We start from the raw sequence: 13,408 nt of genomic DNA, 5'->3' as shown, positions 1-13,408 counted from the left end.
CCTCCTGTTTTCTAGGGGGACAGAGAAGCGGAGCTGGGGCTGCCTTTTTCGCCTCTGTGTGACAGGAAGTCGACCATGGTTGCTCAGTCGCAAGTAGGTACGTGTTTGCCGGGCCCTGGGTGGAAGGCAAAACCGGAGAGGGGTGTCCGGACGTAAGGTCAGAGGCCCCCAGGCCTTCTCCGCTGGGAACCTGGCTCCCTCTGCAGTGCTCCTTCCTGGCTTCGGCTTGGCAGGTTGACGGACTGCTCTCCCCACCCTTCCCCCCCAAACGGGGAGAGCAGACAGTGACATCGCTGGTCCATCATCCTGCCTAGAGAAAAAGGGGCCTCAGCTTTCCAAGGCGGTGGCAAGAACCAGCGGCAGGAAGCCCGTTTCCATGCAGCACTGGACGTCTCCAAGGCATTTCTCCTCAGGGACATTTACTGGGCTTCTCCTTTGTTTCTTTCCTGATACTCTAGGGGCCACTTTTGTGCTCGTTTAATCTGTCCTGTGATCCAAGGGCAGGCACGTTACGTTCTTTATACACTTTTATGCATTTGTCATATAGCAGATGAGGAATCTGTATTTTTAAGCACTGTCTTGGACTATCTACTAAAAAACGACAGGAAAATTCTGTAGGAGAAATGGCGCTGACTCACGATATTCAAATCAAGGAACAGATGAAGTGAACGAGACCGACCTGCTGTCCCTGATGGGATCCGGGGCTCCCGTGGGGGGCTCTGGAAAGCTGAGGCTCGTCGGGTTGCGTGGGGAGCTGCGGGAAGGCCCAGGCTCCCACGTAGTTTCTCTGGAGCGTCGCTGTTTCCCCGCAGGCTTTATCGATTTCATCGTGGAGCCCACCTTCACGGTGCTCACGGACATGACTGAGAAGATCGTGAACCCCCTAATCGACGAGCCTTCCCAGACGGTCGGGGCTGGGCAGCGGCGCTCGAGGTCAGTGGCGGGCTTGGAGGCTGGGGTCAGCTCGGCCTGGGCCGGGGACAGGATCCTTCCTCTGGAAGGGCTGGCGGCGTATTTCACGTGATGTCTGCGCCACCTCCTTCCTAAAGGACAGATGCCTGCCTCTTCCTTTTCTCAGGGGGGTGGGGGTTACACCATTCGGACTGTCCGGGCTGGCCTGGAAGGGGGTGACCGTGGTCTAAATGATGACTGGCGGGTACCCTGTAGAGCATCTGTCCCCCGGCTCATTCCCTCTTTCGGCGCCTTTGCTTCCAGCGGGTTTAAACACCCCGATCCCATTACTGAGCTGTGCAGTCGCAGGCAAGATGCCTCAGTTTCCGCACCTGAGAAAATGTGGATTATAACACTCATAGGCCGCAGGGAGGGTTGTCAGTTACTCAGTCTCCCTAAAGCCCTGCGACGAGGCCCAGCACGGAGGAAGCGCGCGCTACAACTGCGCTGACACTTAGTCTTTGCTGGTTGCATTACTACCCCTCCTCCTGTCCACGCAAAACCTGGGGCTGTCGTAGAGCAGGAAGGAAAGGCATGGAGTGAAAACAAAAAAGAGAAGAAAAGAGCGAGAGGTGGAGTAACTAGGGAGGCGGGAAGGCAAGAGGAATGTTAGGACAGTGGGACCCCAGGGACGCCCAAGGTGGATAGACCCAGTTGAGGCTGCCCAGGCGGAGGACCCTGCCTGAGCCCCACAGCCCCAGCTCTGCAGACACTGGGCTGAAATGTCCCCTGCTTGTCTGGGCAGCCTTGGTGTCATTCGGTGGGCTTGTGTTCATTCCAGTCCCTGCTTAGCCACCCGGAGCGTGAGCTATTTTTCTTTGAAGTTACCCAGAGGGATGGCACTTTCTAAATCTGCCCATGTTTAATGCATGATGTGATGCTGATATAAAAAAAGGTCTCTTGCATGACTGGTCTCCGAACGGCCTCTGCCTCTCCACCTTCCCCCAGGAACGTAAGGAAATCACCCTGCGCCAGCCTCGGGGAGCCTGGGACCAGAGGCCCCCAAGGGCAGGGGGAGGCAGGGCTGGAGAGAAATAGGACTGAGTGGCTGAGTTACTTGGAATAGTAGTCAGTGAGGAAGCAGGTGGAGGAGCTGTGGGACCAAGTTGAAGCTCAAGTTCAAAGTAGTTAATTTCAGAAAATCGAGGACAGAAAAATCACTTGGGGATTCTAGCCATATAGAAAAAGAGGCTGCTGATAAACAACAACAAAAAAATATTGGGAACATCGCGACTCAGGAGGCTGAAATACTGATTTTCTTTTCCTGCTGAAAATACAGAATTTTCCACCTGTCACAAATGGAAAATAAGAACTGCAAACCTCAGGACCGAGGAATTTCATGGCATAACTTGAGCGCTAACCGCTCCTTGTTTGGGTTTGCTCACGGGCCTACGTTTTCCAAACACCAGCCCGGCGCTTCCAACCCATCTTGCCTGATTGATTGCGTGCGTGTGATTTTTCTTTGCCCTGCAGCCTGAACAGCCTCAGTGCGGCGGACCCAAAGCGATCGGGTGCGAAGAGCGCTGGTTCGGAAGGGAGCGCCGCGATCAGCAGTGCTGTCATCCCTGTCGACTACAAGAGCTTTAAAGCCACGTGGACTGAGGTCGTGCACACCAATCGGGAGCGATGGAGGGCCAAGGTGCCCAAAGGTAACCTGCCACCCCCCGGGGATCTTCCAGGAGACCTGTGCGAACCGCCCAGCACCCACTCATGCACAAGGCATTGCCACCCCTGAATCACAGGTGTTGCAGATGAAGCAGAGTCTCGAGATAGAGACTCAAGTTGCCGAATGTTAGCACCTACCCCTTTTTAAATTTCATTTTTCAATTAAAGTTGACATTAAATATTATTTTATGTTGGTTTCAGGTGTATAGCATAGTGGTTAGACTTTATATAACTTACAAAGTGATCCCCCGATAGGTCTAGTACCCGCCTGGCCCAACACATAGTTCTTAGTGTTCACTGTGCTCCCTTTGAGCTTTACATGGCTGTGACTGTGCCGTAGCTACCAGTTTGGGAAAGTGTCCGCCCTCTTTTGATCCTCAGTTTATCTAAAACTCGATGCATGGTAGGGTGACGCAGACCCCCAGGCCTCCCGACAGCCTGACCTTGGTGCCGGGTGACTGCACTCCTCTTGGTCTGAAGGGAACGGAGGATGGGTGTTGCTGGTTCTCGGCTTCTGCGAGACCATCACGTCACTCATTTCATAGCGTGAGGCACAGCCCTGAGGCCTTTCGTCCTGAGCACAGCCTGTCCAAAGCCGCCGCCGCCATTGTGTTGGGACCCAAGGAGTTGCAATTTTCTGACAAGCGCTGTTATTTTCCTTCCAAGTTCACAATTTCCCATTAATCATTACTCAGACCGACCTTCCGAGATGACGGTAACTTGCACGTAAACAGAAACTGGCTGAAGTAAACATCATCAAAATTCAGATCAGGAAAGTCATGCCTCTTAGAACGACGCACAGAAAGATGACTGACGCCTGTGTTTCTCGAGAGCTGAGATTCATTTGTGCGCCATGCATTCGTGTTTGGGGAGCAGGTGCTACGTGATCAGCACATACTATGCGCTCCTACCGTAGTCTAGGTGAGGGCGCGTCCCCCAGATGAGGGGTATGAAGCTGTGACGCCCCGATGGCTCTTAGTGCCCCGTGAAGGGCCTGACCCCATTGGATCTGTGGAGGTGAGCCCCCAACAGCAGTCATCTTTTGCTGACATCTGTCAAGTGCCTACTGTGTGCCGGGTTCTGTGCCTGGGGTGCAGAGATGAGTGACAGACATCCTGTCCTCAAAGCTCACAGTCTCCCGGGGGGAGGGGACATCGCTGCAGACTTTCTTTCAAAGGAAGAACGGGAATTTAGTGAAGGCCTTGCTCTTGTCACCCGAAACCCACCAGCCCCGAGCCACCCTCACTGCAGGCAAGGAGGGTGTCGTCCCCAAACACAGTGCTCCATGCTTGCATCCACCGTGTCTGCACAACAGGGAGAAGGGGGGGGGGCTGGGCAGAGCATGAGCTGGCCGTCCCTGTCCCTCGTACATCGGGGTGCTGCTCCAGTGTGGGAGAGAAGGGACCTCACTTGGAGCTGGAGTTATTCAAAGAACAATCACTGTGACTTATCCGCAGAATCCTATCCAGGTGGCGATCCTATTTCCGGCGGGGCAACGGGCTTGTATTTGTGGTGCTGTTAAGGCATCTTTGGGCCCTTACCATTTTGGGACAAATGTTGCACCCTGAACTCTGGAGGGAGCCAGTGCCTCATCCGTATTTTAAAAGAAGCCTCTCCCCGTCCATTCAGACGCCTTCAACCTTTAAATCCCCCTGGTGGCGGGCGTTGCAAGCGGGGACAGCAGCCTCTGCGTCCGTCGTCTCCGAGGAAGCTCGCTCCCACACTCAGTTACACTCATCACACTCGCAAAGCCGGTCGTCTCCGAGGAAGCACGCTCCCACACTCAGTTACACTCATCACACTCGCAAACCGGGTCGTCTCCGAGGAAGCTCGCTCCCACACTCAGTTACACTCATCACACTCGCAAACCCGGTTCCCGACAACGCGCAATTTCAAGAGGTAGCTCCGTCATCCGTTTGCAATGACCTGCCTTCCTAAAATTACCTCCCGAAACGAATCACCCGGGGGAGCAGTGGGCGCCTTCTTTACCGGGGGCCTTGGAAAAGGACAGGTACACAAAGAGCTAAGATTTATTACATCTATTAGGAATGCTCGCAGAGACCTGCTTCAGCCAGTTGGGAAGCGCGAAAGGGCTTGTCCCTCCTCCTGCTTGGGGCACTTGGGGCACTGGGAAGGCCTCTGTAGCCAGGACTTGCGGAATACCCAGGCTGAGCCCAGACGGAGGGGTTGTATTTAGAAATAGGGAACAGGGAGCAGGGGGAAGGCAGGGCCCCGGGTCATGCATATTTCGTGGGAGGATCGGCTGGTTGTCGGGGCCAAGGCCAGGTAGCGGGGTGAGGGCGAATGGAATCCCCCTCACCTGCGCTCCTGGGCAAGTGCAGGTAGATTTTCTGAGCGGGTTCCATTTGGGGGCTGAGAAGACACATTATAGAGCTGACTCGGAGACCAGAAATGGGATTGGACCTAACGTCTTGGTTTTATTAACCAGTGTGATTTACAAAGCTGGGTAGACCACACAGAGCCCATAGCTGTTAGGAAAAATTAAATCAATATTTTTTATAGCCAAACAAAGATGTATAGGTCTGACCAATGTTGAACAATTTCCATTCATTATTTAGTACTTTTTAAACCTTGTTTTGTTTTGTTTTGTTTTTCTGGTGTAAGAATAATGCATGTTTAGGTTGTAATGCCGAAATATAAATAAAAAATAGATATAGAAAGAAAATAAAAATCACTTATAATCTCTCTAGCCAGATATAACTATTGTTGAAATTCCGATGTGATTCTTTTTTATTTGATTCACCATGCACTCATACGAGTAAAAAATTTCCCCATAAATTGGGATCATAGTAGAATATTGTCTTGTATTTTACTTCTCTATTTCTATTTTGAGCATTTTACTCTGATACTGAATAGTCTTAGAAAGCATGATTTAAATGGCTGCATTGTATGTAATACCATAGTCGAACCATTCCTCTGTTGTGCATTTTGTTTTCAGTTTTTCATTATTGTTTATAGCATCCTTATGAACATACGAGTTCAGAAGTCTCTGAGCCTTCCTCTGATTGTCTAGGATAAATTTTTACATGTGGAATTCTTTTGTCAAAAGAAATGAAAAATATTTAAAGCTCTTGCTATCTATTAGCAACATTTTCTCAAAAAGTTTTTTTTTTATTAAAACTTGTGTGCCCTCCCAGTGGAAGTATAGTGAGAATGCCTATTTCCCCATATTTTCCTCTTCATATTTATTATTAGGATGTTTATATTTTTATTATTGATTCATAATAACTCCTCATATATTAAGACTGGTAATTTTTCAGTTGACAAAATATCTTGCAATTTCTGCCCTGCCCGTTTGTCATACACCTTTGAACTTTGCTTATGGTCTTTTAAACTACATCCTGTTTTTATTTTACTAGAGATCACCATCACTTTTTTATTGAATTGTGCTTCTATCATTGTAAATATCAAATAGTGCGTAATGGTACTCCTTTGCAAATGCTGAGAAATTTATGGAATTTTTACTTTCTCCATATTTGTCAATTTTTATTGCAATGAGATTTTCAATCTAGGAGATTATAAGTAAATTGTTATTTTATAATTATAGTTTAACATTATTTTAAATATTTGAATCAAGTTTTATTTCTAGCTTGACAGCAATGACCTTTAAACACTAAGCTTTACTAGTTTTATTGAACAGTGTTAGCATCTTGTCTTTATTCTGAAGTTTTTAATATTGAATTTTCCTGTTAGCTGGAGTGCTTCTGCACTTTTAGAAAGGACCAGTGGGCACACCTGAGTCCTTAGATGCCTAGAAGTACCTTTCTGTTGCCATTGAAATAACTGAGAGTTGACTGTTCAAAATTCATTAAGTATTCTGGATAATTCTTTCAGTTAGTAGTTTTCTCTTTTTCTTTCTCTCGGTTTGTAAGTAGTTTAAGAAGGCATTTCAGAAAATTATATTAAGGGGTAGCCAGCCCAATACTATTTTAACCAAGTGCCTATAGTATCATTATTCAGAAAGGCAAATTAAATGAAGAAATCAATGTATTTCTCCAAAACTGCACGGACATTCAGTGTGGGATAGAAGCAGCTCTCAGGAGGACTGTAATTTATGGATCACGAGGGCTCTGCTCTACTTTAACTCTTCAGCCGCTTGCTTTTGGCCATTTCAAAAGGACTCACATCACAGATAGTCTTAAATGGGCTCGAACCACGTGTTTGCTTTCTGCTAGTCTAGAGACCCAGGGTGCCAAGGATACTACTAAGCCTAAGACCCAAAAAGTTAATTTTCTGCACATGTGCCATCGCTGGAATCTTTTAGCACATACAGATTAATTGTGCTCTCACCTACTTTTTCTCATCGTAGAAAAATTTTATGTGTATTAATAATCTCACCCTGAAAATATAAGGGAATCTGGTTACCGTGGAACAGACCTACCTCCTGTTGATTTAATTTTTTTTCTCCTTGATGTGTTTATTTTGAGTAGCACCACTTTAAGTGCTAATGGTTGATCAGGCTAATATCAGGTATTTCAGAAATATGAGGAAGAGGTGGAAGTGGGGAAGGTGAAGGGCAATGCAGAGCCATCCACTTGGAGTGAGATTGCTGCGGGGAAAGGAATCCTAGAGTGGGGCCAGCTCGGATCGGAGTTGATTATGATGTCCTAAGAGCTGCCATTCATTAATTTAAACATTAATTGCCTGCTGTCAACTGTAGTTGAGCAAAAACAGATTTGTTTCTGAAAGGTACCCCTTGCCCAGTTTTCATTTTTGCTAGATTTCCCGTGGAAAATTGGTCTGACTCAGTTGTCAAGTGAATTTTACTTGCTTAGACAATATTTTATGCTGTTTTGTAGCAAACCAGACTTTAACACCTTCAGTTTTTTTAATCAAAATTATTTTTAACTTGGGGATGTTTTGAATGTTGAAAGGTTGACACAGACTCAGTGGGGCTTCTATGAAGACATTATAAAGTATTGTATCTGAAGCCTGAGTATGAATGAATTCTCTCCCCCCATGCCTCAGTTTCCCTCTCTGCATAGTCACAACAGTCATCTTTTTTCTCACCTATGTTACTGGTTAAGGAAACCACCATCTGTCACATATCTAAGTCTTTCAGATAGGACTTTTGACCTTGCCCTCAGGCACTGCAGAAGGAGGAGAGGAAGGCTGGGCGAACATTCCAGCAGGCTTTCTGTGGCCCTGCGGCCTGCAGAGAATGCTGGCTCGTCTCACCATCTTCTGAAAGGCTGTTCTTTTACTCTTTAGTTGTGTCTTTCTGTAGAAGTCAGAAGGCATATTATACGATATATGCACATAATTGTGTTATTTTGTAAAGAAGTCTTTCTTTACCTTTCATTGTAAATTCTAAATACATCCTGCTGGGAAAGTAAGCCTGCTTGCTGCGACGTGCCCGGTGCCTGAAATGGTGCTCAGAGCCGTAGCTGCTCGAGAAATACTAGCTAAATGAATACACCGATGTTTTCATGAATACTCGGCTAGATGCAGCTATGCTATGGTTTGGATTAAACCCAGAGCCAGACCCTTTCATACTCAACCGCTGACGCCCTCTCGTTAAGGGGAAGACAGATCAGGGCACCTGGGCAAACCAAGCGCCGCATCTCATCTGCGCGCAGTTTGCAGATCACGTTTGCAGAGACTTAATTACCCTCTTCTGACTTCTAACTTTCCAGTGACCTGAAGCTGTATTATTCTAGAGGTGGTTATTTTTCCTGTCTTTTTATTTTATAATCAATTGCTTATGTTTAAACTCCAGGTCCTGAGCAAACCTCCATGAAACTCCAGTGTTTACTGTGACCGTGGGAGAGTTTTATGGTCCCCGAGCCCCAATTCCTGATTTGTAAAGTAGGGTTACAATAGTGGCAGCTACCACGTAAGGTTGTTTGAGAATGAAAGGAAGTAATACTTGGAAAGGATTTAGCATAAAACCTGGCGGAGAGGGCACACTGATGGGAGGCTATTGATGATAATAACATTATTAATAATGCCAATTACAATATTGGTTTATTGATTGTTACGATTACTTTCTCCCTGTCTCCTAGCCCGCTGATTTCAGAAATGACATAACCATGACTCGCTTTTGTTTATTTCCTGAATATAAATGTCAGTCTTACTTGAATGAGCTGAGAATAAACCCCAAGCCCTCTGGAGCACCTTAGGTCATTTTAGTGCATTACTACCAGGGCCGGTGATGGGTTCTGTGCAGAGGCCGCTGTCCTAACGCCCGACCTGTCTGTCTGTCCCTCCCCTCGCCCGTCGCTTGTCGCTGATCCAGAGGAGAAGGCCAAGAAAGAGGCGGAGGAGGAGGCTCGCCTGGCGGCGGAGGCCAGCAGCCAGGCCGGCGGGGGCGCGGCCGAGCAGGCGACCCCCGGGGAGGCTCAGAACCAGGTCAATGGCGCGCGCCCCGGCAAAGGCGACGGCTCTCGTGGGAAAAACTCCAAAGCTGAGAAGTCGGCAGGAGAAAAGCAGCAGAACAGTGAGTGGAGTCGCCCCGGGGAGAGGCTCCTTTCGGGGGTGCGGGGTAATGACGTGATGGATGGGACAGGTGGACAACGGCGCCCCTGAGGACAGTTCACAGGGCAGGGCCTCCTGGTCCTCGAGCTGCTGCTGATCCCGCCTCCCTGGGCTGTGGCTCTATCGGATTCCTGGCAGAAGCAGCCAGAAGCTGGCCTGGGCCATTCTCTCTGGGGGAGATTGATTCCATTGGGCCCATTTTACAGGTGAGGAAGCTGAGTTTCAGAGAGGCTGGATCGCTTGCTTAAGGTCAAGCAACAACTGTGCAGAGATTTCAGGTCAAATTCAAGTCAATGTGAGTCCAAATTCTGTATCCCACGTTCGGCATGTTCCTAGTGTTTGCAGGTTTTGGTGCTGTTGGGGAGAAGAAGAAACAGGAGAACCCCTGAGACTCGTATAATCTGTTTGCTCCAGTGGTTACCACACTCCTGTAAAGGACCAGATAGTAAATATTTTAGGCTTTGCAGGCCATATGGGCTCTGTCACAGCCGCTCAGTGCTGCCGTGTCAGTGTGAAAGCAGCCACAGGTAACAGGTAAGCAGGTGGTCGCGGCTGTGTTCCCATAAAACTTTATTTACGGAAATGGAAATTTGAATTCTGTATAATTTTCTGGCATCATGAAATATTATTCTTTCTTCCCCCTTAACCATTTAAAAAATGTAAAAACCATTCTTAGTTTGTGAGCCATGTGAAACCAGGGCAGGTTTGGCCCACGGGCCGTGACCCCTGGTCTGCTCAGGGAGAGAAACCAAAGAACACAAACATGCTGGTTGCCGAGAGGGCTTTACATTCTGTGACAGGGGTAGGAACAAATACCCAGAGAGGGCAGAGGGGGCAGTAACTGATTCTGAAGATGGCTAGAAGGGGCCTGGAAGAAGCAGAGCAGGAGCCTGAGTCTCCAGCGTGGCTGAGTGAATTTCACAACTGTGTCGATTTCCCAGAGTAAGCAATAGCCTACCATTCCCTTAAAAACTAAGTGTAAAATGAGAGGTGGGAAAAGAAATCAATTTAGAGCAATAATCAGAAAGGCTAATGGTAGTTCGGGCCTGTGTTGCAGCAGCCTAATTAAAATGATTTATAGCTGCGCAGACAGGCTCTTCTGTGCCCCCTGCTCACTGAGCAACAGCTCACAGCAGCTATTACTCCGTATACAACCCGTGGGAAATTACCTAATGGGTTTCATTCAGGAACATCAGCAAATAAGTGCGTGTCACTCTCCCGGCACCCTTGCCTGTGGCTGTGCAAGGTGTTCCCGGGTTAGAGCTGAAGGATGCTGGATGAGTAGAGTTCTAGGGTTTCGGTCCCCTAACAGCAATTACAGGTTCTCCTAAGCCTTGGTCCCCGGCAGGGTATTTTCCCCCGCAGCCTCCCCAGCCCTGACCGAGGGGCAGGCCGGCTGCCGCGGGCTGCTGGCTAGCATCTGGCAAATGGAACCCCTCCCGCTGGCTTCTGGAAGGCATCCTGGTCTTGCTGCATCTGTGGGAAAAGCTCCAGTCCGGGGCAACCTGAAAGGCTCAGCACAGAGTGCTTTAGGGGTCTGAAGGCTCATTCAGTAAAGAAAGGTCATTTTTCTGCAGGGAGTTAGTCTGACTGCAAGGCTCAGGATCATCTGTGCCATTCTTAAAACAGGGACGAGCCAGTATATGGACTGTTTCACGGTACCTCCAAAGGACTTCATCTGTTTTGACCATTGGTGGTGGTAGAGGGCAGTGGCCACAGTCCTTCACCTAGACTCCTCCTGCGTGCACCCTGGCCGGAGTCGGCTGCCCCTCCCCTCATCCCTCCAGCCACTACATCCCGCTTCAGAGCTAAGATGAGGAAATCTGGAGAGTTTATTGACTTCTAAGATAGCTTAGGGTTTGTCACGTTTCATTAAAAGTCCTTTGAGGAATACATCACAGCCAAAAATGGGCTTGAATTGGTCTTAGATAACCATTTGCAAATCTGAAGGCCGGAGGCAGTTAGAAACGGCAGCATCAACAGAAACTTGAGATCTAAAACTTGAGCTTCACAGGGAAGTCGCAAAATAGAGTAGCTGAGGGGCCGGTCTCTAGGATCAGACCCATCTGTGTATATGCGGGAAGTTCCTCTGTTTACGCTGTGGGTCCACAGCAAGGGGATGGTATGAATTTCACGTCAATTCTTTGCAAAGTTGATTTAAGCAAAACCACTTTGTAGAAAGATCAACTGGCCATTTGTTCAAAAACTGTCAGACAAATGGCTTAAACCAGGTCTATGGTAGACAAGAGGGGCAGTTTAGCTGCCAGAGGGAGACCACACGCACTGTCAGGGGCAGAGGTAGGGCCGGGGGAGTGTATGAAGTCCAGGCAGGCGACAGTCACTGCCCTCAGCACAGTGAATTTGTCATTTAACGGACTGAGCGTTTAGTGAATTAAACACTGATGCATTTCCCTCCTGGCAATAATGGTGCCTTCATAGTGGAGTTGGTATAAGAATTTAATGAAGTGCTGCACACTGCCTGGCACAGAGAAAACAAGAAAGATTAATATGTCCTGGGCCTTGCTTGCTCCTTCCTGGTTGCAATTCTTATTAGGGCCTTTTGGCTTCACTAAGTACCAGTATTTTAGTGGTAATGTGTTCTTGGTTTTATGCAAGCTAAAAAGAAAGCTATTAGTGGTAATTGGTAAGAAAAATATTCAACACTTGAGAATAATGCTGGGGGAAGCGGTGTCATATTTTTTCAAGTCGCATTGGCCTACTGTTGAATAGATCCACCTGGAGATTCTTTTCTTTTTTTCTCTTTTTTTAAAACATGTCTTTATTGATTTCAGAGAGAGAAAGGGAGAGGGAGAGAGAGAGAGAAACATCAATGATGAGAGAGTCATTGATCGGCTGCCTCCTGCACGCCCCCAACTGGGGATCGAGCCCACAACCCCGGCATGTGCCCTGACCGGGAATCGAACCCCGGTCTCCTGGATCCTAGGTCGATGCTCAACCGCTGTGCCAGCCCAGCTGGGCTGGGTATTATTTCTTGAAGGCAGGGACCAGCAACCTTTCTCTGTGAAGGGCTGGATAGTTAATAGTCCTGGCTTCATGCATCTTTGTTGCAACTATTCAACTCTGCCAGGGCAGCAGGAAAGCAACCCTAGACAATATATAAATGAAGGTGTGGCCATGTTCCAATAAAACTTTATTTATAAAATTAAAGAACAGGCCAGATATGCTCAGGGGCCATAATTTGCTGACCCCCCTATTCTAGGAGATGTGACTTTGTTCAACTTTGTCATTTACTATTTATTTCAAGCCCCAGTACTGTGAAGGTACATGCTCACTTGTAGACTTTTCACTGGCGGAGGAGATAACCCCAAAGGTTATGGCTTTATCGCCCTGTGGGACATAACCAGTTTTGTCTCTAACTTAACGATCTTATTTTAACATATTTCTAAAATACCTATGAATACCCAGTTCCTTAAGTACTTCTGGAACCATCCTTACTATCCTCTCATTCTCTCCTAAATTTAAATGTTTTTGGATGTTTTCATTCTACGTTTGTATGCACAGTGTTTTATAACATTTACAAATTATATTTCGATAAGCTTCTTAATTAGAATGCCATTTATAGCTCTGTTTTAGAATAACTGTCATTGAGTGATTTGTCAGATACCACATTCAATACTTGAAATGCATTTGTCCATGTATTATGCCTATAAAATAAATATTAATGTCCCCATTTCATAGGTAAGGAGACTGAGGCACATAAAAGTTAAAAAGCTATTCACTTACCTCACTTACATTTAACCCAGGCTTCCCTCACTCCACAGCCTAAGGATAAAGCTGAACTGCCTTTCTTGAGGATCAACACCATTGCCTTAAGTACAGCCCTGCTCAGTCTCAATTCCCAGATCATAAGCCAACATCCAGGACCCAATCTGTGGTCTAAAGGATGTTCCCATCAGGCACGTACCCCCTTTGACTAAAATTATGCTGTGCGTTTTTTCTTTTTTTTTTTTTGCCTTGACAGGTTTAAAGCTATTTATAACTTCCTCCTCAGGTGTCTACATATTCTGTTTTTGTCACGTTTATTACTTGCAGGTGACTTGAAAGATGGTAAAAATAAGGGAGACAAGAAGGATCCATCCAATGTCGGAAATGACTCCAAGAAAGCAGACGGTAAGGGCATCATTCTCGTTACATTTTCCATAGATGTGCAATTTCATGCTAGCTTGTTAGGATTTACTTAGAACCGAAATCATGGTTGTTACTATATGCTTATATTATACCCTGATAAAACACTTCACTACGTTTCATGAGCACTGGTACCCCTTTTTCAATA

At 47.2% G+C, this 13,408-nt stretch overlaps 1 protein-coding gene across 4 annotated transcripts in view; it reads left to right on the top strand.

Moving 5' to 3' along the window:
- The window catches only part of PDE1C (phosphodiesterase 1C), a gene marked incomplete at its 5' end in the record, with an annotated part of 253,212 nt that overhangs the window by 199,481 nt on the left and 40,323 nt on the right, over nucleotides 1–13,408 (top strand). For all 4 annotated transcript variants that reach the window (XM_081147053.1, XM_081147054.1, XM_081147055.1 and 1 more), the window contains 5 exons: nucleotides 16–97; nucleotides 813–933; nucleotides 2,425–2,600; nucleotides 8,876–9,076; nucleotides 13,168–13,245. In XM_081147053.1, the coding sequence (XP_081003179.1) occupies nucleotides 16–97; nucleotides 813–933; nucleotides 2,425–2,600; nucleotides 8,876–9,076; nucleotides 13,168–13,245 (658 nt within the window). The remainder of the gene's footprint in view (nucleotides 1–15; nucleotides 98–812; nucleotides 934–2,424; nucleotides 2,601–8,875; nucleotides 9,077–13,167; nucleotides 13,246–13,408) is intronic.

This window comes from Miniopterus schreibersii (genome assembly GCF_964146895.1).
Source record: "Miniopterus schreibersii genome assembly, chromosome: 9".
In the NCBI taxonomy this organism is placed as follows: Eukaryota; Metazoa; Chordata; class Mammalia; order Chiroptera; family Miniopteridae; genus Miniopterus; species Miniopterus schreibersii.
Note: the sequence above shows the minus strand (reverse complement) of the source record. Positions and strands in the feature narration are given on the sequence as shown.